Source organism: Adiantum capillus-veneris, chromosome 18 (assembly GCF_014529385.1).
Source record: "Adiantum capillus-veneris isolate H3 chromosome 18, ASM1452938v2, whole genome shotgun sequence".
NCBI classification, from domain to species: Eukaryota; Viridiplantae; Streptophyta; class Polypodiopsida; order Polypodiales; family Pteridaceae; genus Adiantum; species Adiantum capillus-veneris.
Genome location: NC_140948.1, coordinates 135,429,367 through 135,440,585, shown reverse-complemented (window position 1 = coordinate 135,440,585; position 11,219 = coordinate 135,429,367). Strand labels below are relative to the sequence as shown.

Sequence of the window (11,219 nt, the reverse complement as noted above, 5' to 3'; positions counted from 1 at the left end):
TAATCTTAAAGGTCAAAAAATAGAAAAACTTGAAATTGTCTAACCTGGTCGTCCTGATATAGCCAGTTGTCTTGACATTTCAAAAGAAAAGCTCATTCAAAGCTAGCTCATGGCCATATATGCTATGTGGGAGAAAGTTATCGGATGTACCATATACGCCCTCTTGGAACGTAATGAAATAACCTATAGAAACATTTCCAAGTCCCCCCAAAGTTTGTATGCTCATAGCATATTCCAAACGTGGGAAGTCTCAATGCAAGATGACTAAATTGAAGCCTTGCTTCACATGAGTACTTTGGTGATCTTTCTCAATTGAGGTGGAAATGCTTAGCTCGAGGCCTTCTGGATTATAGCCATGGATTCCTATAGACTACAAAAGCCCCTTGCCTTGATGCGTACTAGCACTATATACTCGCAAAGTGCCCTCATATCACCAACTTGGAAAGCCACCAAGCGAGATACCTAGAACCATGCTTGCCTCTAGCATGGCAATAGATAAAACAAAGGTTGCATACCTTAAGTTATCCAATGTGCCTCATGGAAAGTTTTTACCTCTGCCGGCGTTTGCTAGCAGTGACAAATAGTCAGCCATGCCAAAAAAACTTTCCACCCTTCATCAAGTCTAGCAACAATCAGTGCCGATCTCCTTGAGATTTTAAAACATTGTTGATTGAGGAGCGTGTTTTGATGAGGTATTTTGTACTCAATACGTGCTTGATTCTAGTCTTCAAACCAATCAGTGTCCTTTGTTAACAATGTAGTCATGAAAATATTAATGAGTATGATAATTGTCACAAGCAATGCTTGTGTTTTGAGTGTCTAAAGTGCACACACATCTATTGAGCTAGGTAGCATGTTTGTAAAATTTTATCAATCAAATCCAAAACTACTGCATACCTCATTTATCATGTGCATTGACTTTCCGTGTCGGCCACATGGCTTGTTCTTTCAAGCTTCCTTGAACCTCAAACCTCTGTTAGTTTTTCTTCGAGTGCAACTTCCTACATTTCCTTGTTCTTTGGATGCTTGAAGATTTGAAGAAATTGACAAAGTAACTTGCTAAAATCTTCTTACCAAAAGAGAGCTTTGTCGTGCCCCTTTGTAGGCATGAGGTGAAAGATGAAAATCTGCATACGTTTTTGATTTTTTGCCAAACTTATGAGAGATGGTAGTCGATGTTATTAAATCAAGAGGAGCCTAAGATGTATGCAAAATGTGTGTTTTGGGGCCTGGAAATGAAGTTGTTTCTTGCAAGCCAAGTTGCAGTGATGCTACCAAAAAGTGGTTTTATAGGCTAAATTTGCAGTGTTCAACATACTCTCAAGGCCTATCTTTACGGCTCATCAATTGGAGCTACAGCGTGGAAGTTATATCAATTTGAGGTTTGGGCCGATTGCAGATCCGTACCAGATTGGGCAACTACTGATGAAGGGTCAAAGTTGATATGAATGCATGGGGCTGAAGTAATCACTTTGTGGAGCGTGTTGGTCTTTTAAAATCAACAATCAAATTTCCGACTGCTGAGATATCACATGTTAAAGTTTCATCGAGGACCAGTTTCAAACCAGTTTGGTCGCCTCAATCCGTGTGCCATCTGGGAGTTTTGAGCTTCACCCAAGTTTTGGAATGCGGTACAATAGGTATTCAAGGAGAATATTATCCAAAATGCCATCTCTTATAGTGCATTGATTGCTGGATAAGCTGGTGAACTTGTGCTCGCTCGTCTCACTACCGTGGTCGACATTTATGCATAAAGCGGTGCTTTGGAGATTCCTGATATGACAATCAAAAGAAGCACCAAGATATGTCATGCCTAGTAGTGCTTTGATCAATGAGATTGCCAAATGTGGTGCCTTTACAAAAGCACGTGAAGGTCTTGATGAGCTTTCAGTGTAAAATGTCATCTATTGGGACACATTAATTGTGATATGCCTACAATAGGGCTATGGCAAGGGAGCTCTGGAATTTTTAAGCAGATGCGACTTCAGGGCCTCTCTCCAAATGCTATGGCCTCCCACTATGCAAAGGGAGCTCAATGGCCACCCAAGGCCAAAGTAAAACCCCAAGAGAGCCCCGCTCATAAAATTCAACGGATGGCCACCCATTGGGAAGTGAAAGGGGACGCCCATTGTGACCTTAATGGGTGTGGACAAGGGGGAGAAAATTAGGGGAAGAGGGGATGCATGCAGCAAGGACGGTGCAGGGGATGGGGAGAGAAAATCGCGGAGGCCGCTACAGTGCTTGGACGCTATCGAGAAAGAAGCAAATGATGCTTAGCTTGTAGAGGTGCAGCTTTTCGACCCTAGTCCCAGTGGATTTGGCACTGATCGAAGCCTGAGCTGCCACGTCATTAGGGGTTGACTCCCATTGTCCCTAGCAACAACGTCATCATCCTTGCTTAGGGAAGGGGGGGAGCTATTTTAAGAGGAGGTGTTTTTTATATAGGGGGTCATGAACGAGAAAAAAGGAGGGCATAGTGTGAGGAGCCTAAGGAGGGGACAATACTGACAGGGAGCGGAGGTTGGTGCCATATCCACTCTCGACTGAGCAAGGGAAGAAGAAAGGGGAGAGACAAATCTCTCTAAGTCTTGCAAGGCTTAGTGGAGAGAAAGATGCTCTCTCGCCTTGTTTTTCTCTCTCTCTCTCTCTCTCTCTCTCTATCTCTATCTCTATCTCTCAACCTGGAAGCAACAAAGGAGAAGATCTCTCGGGAGGAAGACTCTCTCTCTCATCAAAGGAAAAATCTCTCTCTCTTGCCCTGAGTTCGGAAGGAGAAGCCATATCAAAGGGATAAGAGCTCTCTCAAGACGATCTCACTCTCCATAACTTGGGAACCAAAAGCCAACTCTCTCTCTCTTTCTCTCTCTCTCTCTCTCTCTCTCTCTCTCTCTAGATCTTATATCACAATAAAGGCGAAGCGATGGTGATAAGGATTGACAAACAACATCAAAAGCTTGAAAAGAGGGATGTCTAGCGGGGGTTCGTCTCTATCGAGAGGATATTTGAAGTCTTGGAGTCAGCCATTGCAGGAAAGATCAAGCAATGCATAAGGGATGTGTTTTGCAAGATAGAGAGCAGGTAGAAATTTAACAGACCAAAGGGTGAAAGGGAAATTTTGGGAAGTGAAGAGCAGGGAAACAATGCAGGGTGGAATTTGCTTGGTAATTACAGATTGCTCCCATCGGGCTGGGTATTTCTGCTTATGGGTTTGCAAATCAACAAGCATACTGACAATGGAGTATGCAACCGATTTGTAATAGGGTTGGGTATTTTTTATTATGGGTTTGCAAATCAACAAGCATACCAACGATTTGAGTATGCAACCGATTTGTAACAAGGTTTTAGATATCAATTTATTGGAAGCGTCTTTTGATTTCCAGTATCAATTGAGTGTTGATAACTGGTTTTAATTTATTTTCCACTAGTATTTGTGATCTGAGTCATGATTTTTTTCCAAGTTTGCTCTGTTATCATTTATATATCTTCGTTCTAACACCAAATCGGTCATAACTACATTCTTTTAGCTTGGTTTACACCTCAGCTGCTTCTCCGTCTACAGTCGGAAGCCCGATGCTTTCCTGGTCGACCCTGGAGAGCCGCGCACTTCGACAGATTTGGTGAACCTGACGTGAAACTGACCGGGGTAGACAAAACCAGCCATGTCGACAAGCCAAGAGAAATAAATACAATAGATTATGGGTTAACACTAGTTTGGTACCAAAACAGGATACTTTAAGTGTCCTTTTTTAACAATTTAAATTAAATGCTACTTGCATTAGACGGTTTATTTGAGAAAACCCTCCTGATATGCTAAAATATGTTAGCTAGAGGGTCTTTTAAAAATATAACCTTGCATTTTAGAATCTATCATATTGATCAAGAACTATACTCATCAAGTTGACCCTCATAAGACTGCGATTGACGCTTTGAAGAAATTTCCTTTATAGGCTCAAGAAAAATTGAAGCGACCTTGTGGAAAATTTTAGGTGACTCTTCCACAATTTTGCTATAGATAGTTGAAAGTTTCATGTGCAAAAAATTTGACTTTGGAGTATATAAAATAATGGAAAGTTCCATGTGTTTGATATGGTCATTTCAAGCATATCGCTGCATACAAAGAAAAATATGTTTCTAATGTATTTGTGAGTTTTAAAAGGTGATACATTTCTTGCCATTTCCATTGAGCACTCAAGGTAGCAACTAGAAGGGATTTGGTATGAAACAATTATTGGATCATATTAAATATTCAAATCTGCATAAGAGAAAACTTTCATATTTTCATTCTTGAGACATAAGCATTCAAAACCTCAAATAATATCAAACTTTCCATATAGATCAACTAAATGTATCAAATTACGTGGTACATACACAATTGGGGTGCCCAGAACCTTGGTTTCAATGTCATTATGGAGAACTCAAGATTTTCAAGAGTTTTTACACGATAAAAAATTCAAGATAGAGTTCAAGCAACGAGATTTAATTGAGTTAGAGAACCCAAAAAATACGTAGTTTCTTGGTTTAAACATATAAAGTCATTTGTAGTTGTCAAATTGCACTAGGATAGTACCAATTTCATGAGGGGACCTTTGGAAGACCAAAATTATGCTCTTATTCAACACGTGCTCAAGTATGAAATTATGTCTATAGCTTGTATGTGACTTGAAAACTTATCTTTGAAGTGCAATATTCCATTGTTTTGTAACACTAAGTGCTAATACTAAGCTTTTATAAACATAAAAAAAACCATCTCTACAAAAAGATATAATAATTTTATGATTTTTTTGGCAAAATAGCTTGAAATTTTACTAAAATTTATGTCTTAGAACTTACCAAAATTCTCTCCATACAGATTGTATTATGATATGGAGAAAAATCTAGTGTTTTCTTTCCCTCATAACCAATCTATGGTAGAAGCAAGGTGTAAAAAACTTCTTTCTAGCTTGGAAAATAAATTGCCAAAACTTGGTAGAAAAACAGGACACTTTAGTGTCTCAGGACACTTAAGTGTCCAATTACAGAACTAGAGTTAATCGCTAATATTTTGCAACAGCAGTATGCAAGTCAAGTGCAAAATATGAATCAAATTTGGGTACCAATTTGAAAACTGGGAACCGAGCATTGCAGTCATCTGCAAAAAGTGAATCGGGTGGATTTTAAGAGCAGGATAACACAATTTTTTTCAAGCATCAGAGTTAGCAACGAGAAAGAGGAAATATGAAGTGCTAAATGATTGAAAACAAGATATGTGGCGGTAGTTGGCCCTTGAAAATGCCAAACGCTCAATTTTTTTATCAGTAGAAGATTTTTTATGGTTATGATCTAGTGGGATACTTGGAGTGCTATGACGAGGAGCTGGAGATGCATGGGGTGCCAAAAGAGAACAAGATTCTAAAATTCGACAGGTTTGTGATCCCAGATTTTATTGAGAGAGTCCAGGAGCTTCAGCAACAAAATCTGCATAGCTGGAGCAAGTTTAAAGCTGCAGTCATCCGAGAATGATGGGATCAAGCATGTATGAAGATGCTGAGAATTGTGTTAATATGCTCACTTATGCCAAGGTTTGCAAGCAGATTAGGGCTAAGCTGAAACTGCTATTGATGAATGCTTGCTTGAGGATGATAGGCTATTACAAGATAAAGATAATGAAGAGGTTGTCCAAGCTGTCTATGCAAAGCTTGGAATTGCAGATCTCATGCTAATGGCTGAAGTTGAAGACTTACAGGGTCAAGAAAAGCATTAGGATTCAGAGGGTCTGGACACACACGAGGGTTTATAGGTATGGATATACATGAGCATTTACATGGTTTGGATATACCAGATTTTAAGGGCTTGGATGAGCAAGGGTATGTGATTGAAGATCCACATGGTGATGATTTAGAGGGGGTGCAGACTCCTTCTTTATCAAGATTTTGTGATGCAAATGTCTTAATATGGCAAGTGATCGTGAACTTGATGATGCTTATTCAGAGGGGTGGCATAATGAATTGCGATGTTTTGGTGTTGCATATGATTGGGTTCATTGTGCTGATTGTATATACAGGGACGTAGATGCAATTTTCAATATGCATACTGAGCTTTGTGCTACAGAAGTTCAAAAATATTTGGATGAGGGGGAGAAACTTGATGGGCAGTCTACAACAGATTGCCTAGTTTGCAGCCTGAGATATGTAGGGTGGGACATTCTTTAATTGAAGCGGTGGACCTTGAGCTTATGCACTTATTGGATGAAGCTTTGGAAGGCTTCTCAACTACAAATGCAGAGGATACCGAGAAATTTGGTTTCATAAACAAGCACGTTTATCCAAATGTGGTTGATGATGACCTTATGCAGTTATTGGATGATGCTCTAGTTGGTTTTGGACATATACAAACTAGGGAGATGTTTTCTGATGCATCTCGAGAGTTCGATGAAGAGGATTTTTCTAGAGACTTGGTGTATCCAAATATGCATGATCGAAATTCCAATACTACAGGGGGTGAAGATGCGTTGCCAATGCTCCTATCTATGATAGATGATCAACAATTAAATGAACATGATGCACAAGGGAGATGGAAATATCGAATACTAGCACCAAAAACTGCAACATACTCTGCCTCTGTGGTGGAAGACAAAGTGTAATCATGGAGACATGATCTCCATGACACAACTACTCCACCAAAGAGGAATACATAGCAGACGTGGATCTCAAGGTATGTCACGAAAGCGATCCATTCATGGGGTAATTATTATGTTAATTACAAGAGATTAGAGAGAGAAAGTTGACACTAATACAAGCAGCAAATCATGAAGGAGATTAATAACAAACTATATGCAAATAATGGATTCAATGATGGATAATGAGTGGAATACAAAGTGTGTAGCTTAAGCTTCTTTTATAGAGCAGGGGGAGAGCATCTACAAGCGGTGAAGTCTTAGTGTAGTCTTCCAAAAATATAGGGGGTTTCTATTTATGGTGCAGATGTCTCACACACCCCAACAAAGCACAATGTATTGGGTCTACGCTCGACCTTATCAACAAGGATGACCAATTACTGGAAGCAAGTTGCATGATTATAAAGAAATTGATTTGTGAAAAAAGGATATATGAACTAAGCAAAATGCAAAAGAGAAAAAGGGACTCAAGGGAAAGAAGGGAGAGTGTACTAGCACCCTAGATCAAGGTTACTTCACATAAAATATTTTACAAAAAGATTGCATTTTATCGACAATTACCCTTCTTGTGGGAAGAAAGACTCTCAACTAGAAACCCTTCATGTCGTTTAAGCTACGCTAGTTCACATATGTATGGTGAAGACATGAGCAGAAATAGAAATTTTATTAGAGACATGTCAAAGGTTGCACAAATGGTGATGGGCTTTTGTAGGATAAGTGCGTTATGTGTTGCAAAGAGAAGCAATATTATTGAGGGGATAAGTGGTGTGTGTTTTCGTGTGTGTGTGTGTGTGTGTGTGTGTGTGTGTGTGTGTGTGTGTGAGAGAGAGAGAGAGAGAGAGATTTTAGAGGTGGGAATATAGTAGCTTGCTTGGGAAGTTGACGACATTGTAAGGCAATGCCGTGGCGGAGGGGATATTGGAAGGAGGGGGAGTAGGAGGAGAAGGGTCCGGGGAATTGAGGGCAGCAATGTCGCGCGATTGTTGGGTGATAATGGCGGCAGTGGAGGCGTCGCGCGAGAGAAGAATCTGGTAGCCATCGCTCCAGTTGTCCATACCCGGCGGGAACAGCTGCCACACTAACACCCCCGCCGCCGCCCCGCCCGCTCTCGCCGACTCCAGAATGGCCACGTAGGTGGCAGCCAGTAGCCGGTCACGGTTGGCCACGCTAAACCCCCCCGACCACTGCGACAACCCCATCTCTGCTACCATCACCGGCATGTGGAGGTTGCCCCCGCCGCTGCTGCAGTCCGTCACGTGGGCTGCCACCCAGCTCTTCATGAATGCGATTCGCTCTTCGATGCTCACATTCCAACCCAGCCTGCAAATGCAGCAATAAAAATGTTCGAAGAACCATTTGACGAGTTTTGAACTCAGCACGTGTTAGTCAAAAGAGAAATGAGAGAGTGAGAGAGAGGGGGGGGGGGAAAAGAATCCTAGTAGTCGTTTCCACTCTCTAGCTTCAACAGTTAAAATGTTATTTTAAATTCCCAACTTATATCTTCCTACAAAAGCTTTTAAGTGTGTTCAAATTATAAAATTTAGGGAAATACCCTACATACCCCTCATATTTTTCCCTAAATTCCCAAAATGCCCTTAATTTTTTCCAAGATTTCCAAAGTATCGTTTGTTATTCTCTCAAACATCTCCAAACACTTTCCTTTTTGCAACTAAGATCTTAGTAGGAAGATTAGCTCTCCCTCAATTGAATCACTTTACTTTTTGCAACTAAGATCTTAGTAGGAAGATTAGCTCTCCCTCAATTGAATCAGATAATAGAACTAGGATTTTGGATGTCATTGACAATGACAAAACTCGGACTCATTGTGAGCTCTGCAGCTCAAATGGCTTATTATTATTGGACACAAATGCCTCCATTTGTGAGCTCATTGGTGAAAATTATATATATGAGACATTTAAAGATAAATCTCTATTATTAAAAAACTAAACTATGCAAAATTTGGAGCAATCCGTTCAAAAATTGATATATTGGTATTTTGATTTTAAAAAAATAAAATTTGAAGAGTAGTTTAGGAATTTCCCCAAATTTCAGGGAGAGCTTGGTAATTTTTCCTTATCATTTTTTGCTTGGCATTCATTGGTGACTTGCAAAAAATGACATATTTGCTTATACCAAGCATATAAATGTCTTCATTCATGACACCCAAAGCAAAGCTCCTAAACTTGAACATCAATTTGAAACTCTCTCTCTCTCTCTCTCTCTCTCTCTCTCTCTCTCTCTCTCTCTCTCTCTTTGGCTAGAGTATTTACCAAGAGTCTGGGTAAGCATGAATAGTTGCATAATCGACACCCATTGCTTGGTGATTCTTGATAAAGTCGGTCCCTAATTGTTGGCAATAGGAGTTGGGATTTGCATCCACCCTTATGGAGCTTGGAGTTCCATAAAAACCTTCTAAACCCACTTGAAGCAGATGATTTGAATCAATAGACTTCACATAAGGTGCCATCTCTTCAATCCATGCCTGCATTATGCAATTCAGACTCATTCACTTTGAATTTTTCTTACACTTTATATGCACTTCGCTAGATGTATATTGCTATCTGCTATCTTATAAAACTTGCAGATTGCTATCTGCTATAACAAGGTCATCGCCTAAGATCACTATAAGAAACTTCCACATGAGTGAATTTTACAAGCATTATCAATCAAAAATATATTAAGAAAATACAAAATATCACTCACTTGCAAAGTGTCTCCCGATCGATCTGAGAGACACCTTGGTTCATTCATTAGCTCCCATGAGAAGATAGTTGGATCATCCTTGTAAGAGACACCAGTGATGGTGTTGATGCGAGTCAACACTGTCTACTTGGAGAAAACAAAGGTTTAAGTGAGTCTCTCAATAGTTACATATCCAATGAAGCCATGAACATTTCTTCTTTTAAGTCGTCGGTAGCCTAGCGGTAAATTGTTTTTGTGGGTACGTAAAGGCTCAAGCTCAATTCCGAAAGGCATTTTTCTTTTTCCCAGCTAAATCAATAGACAAAATATCTTGGTATGATCTGCATAACATAAAAAAATCATACCTTGATGTGATTTTTATAAAACCCTTTCGTTGTTGAGTTTGAAAAGAATGCATCCTCAGAGTTCAGAGAAGAGCTTCCATCACCACTAGTTCGAGCCCATTGCACATATTGAGCTTTTCCACCATAATCACGCCAATTATTGCATAAGCTTAAAATGAGACGTATGCCCACCCTCTTGGCCTCACTTATCACGAAGTCAAGACCCTATACCATTGATAAGTTTAAGGAAGTAAGAACTAACTATGGTAGAGTAAAAGAATGAAAAAAAAGGTGTGCTACATGAAGAAAGATTGTAAGCACGAAGCTGGAGGGATTCAATAAAGGTTATCGTATGGTATCACGAGCAAGAGAGTGTGTGAGGCTAGGGAGGGAAGGTGCATTTTTACAAAGCATGCTTCTGTGTGTAAACCCTAGAGGATTGGCAACCCCTCGGACCTCTTCGAAGAGTGTTTTAGAAAGAAACGTACTTGGAAAACCCTCTCATCATAGACAGCAGGGGACGTTTGGAGAGACTCGTAGCCATTGCCATCGTTAAAAGCCCATGTGCGACACGTATTCAACCCTGCACTTGCAGCTTCCTCCAGGAGTGCTGTAGCCCTTGGTCGTGAATAGGCGTCTACGCTGATGGCCATCAGAAAATAAGCATTAAATCCATTTATGTAGTATGGCCTGCCATCCACCACAAATTGCGATCCTCTAGTGCCCACAAAGGAGGACATAGCCATTAAGGATAGTTACTGTGTGTGTGTGTGTGTGTGTGTGTGTGTGTGTGAGTGAGAGAGAGAGAGAGAGAGAGAGAGAGAGAGAGAGAGAAAGTACCCTTTCCTCTATTCTCCATCCACGCCTTGCATTTAAATTGAAAACCTTAATCATCCATCAAAAGCATCGTATACAATAATTAAATATCCACCAACTTATAATCTTCTAACGTTGGGAACTTAAGTGTTAAGTCGAAGGGATATAAAAATAATCATGTAAGCTGACACACAAACTTCCTACAAGTTTGCCAGCACTTAGTGGGTCAGATTCCAATTAATTAACCTCCTCAAAAAACCTTTTTGCCACACCTAGCGGCTCCTTTCCAAGTTATTAGGCAGAATATGCCCAGATTCCCCTTATTGTGGAGCCTTTGGTTTCTAAGGTACTGGATTGTAACGTCAAAACAACCTCAACGATTCAAGATCACGAATGCGCCCACCATTGGGTAGTATATAGTGTCTCTATGTGACCATTGCCTAACATCATACATACCAAAAAAGACATGGCATGATTTTAGTTATGAAATTTTTTGAACAACCTTGTACTTCGATTAAAACCAAAATCATAATTAGAAGGTCTACTAGAATCTAAACCGCCAAACAAAGCTCAGAGAGGTGTTCCAATGGTAGCAAACTACCTACAAAACCTTTTTTGCAAGTGAGAGCATGGTATTTACATTGAATAATTCCATACCATAGATTAACCAAAGACACCTAAATTGCATCACATCTAATGAATATCATAAATGGCCAACATTTCTT

At 40.0% G+C, this 11,219-nt stretch overlaps 1 protein-coding gene across 1 annotated transcript; it reads right to left on the bottom strand.

Moving 5' to 3' along the window:
- Positions 1-7,413: 7,413 nt before the first annotated feature.
- LOC147436477 (mannan endo-1,4-beta-mannosidase 8-like) lies at positions 7,414-10,516 on the bottom strand. The gene is made up of 5 exons (XM_086489350.1): positions 10,167-10,516; positions 9,700-9,903; positions 9,356-9,478; positions 8,923-9,134; positions 7,414-7,972 (listed from the first exon to the last, which is right to left on the bottom strand). Exons 1-5 carry the CDS (start codon positions 10,422-10,424, stop codon positions 7,498-7,500), a joined length of 1,272 nt encoding a protein of 423 aa, XP_086345476.1. The 5' UTR covers positions 10,425-10,516; the 3' UTR covers positions 7,414-7,497.
- Positions 10,517-11,219: the final 703 nt, after the last annotated feature.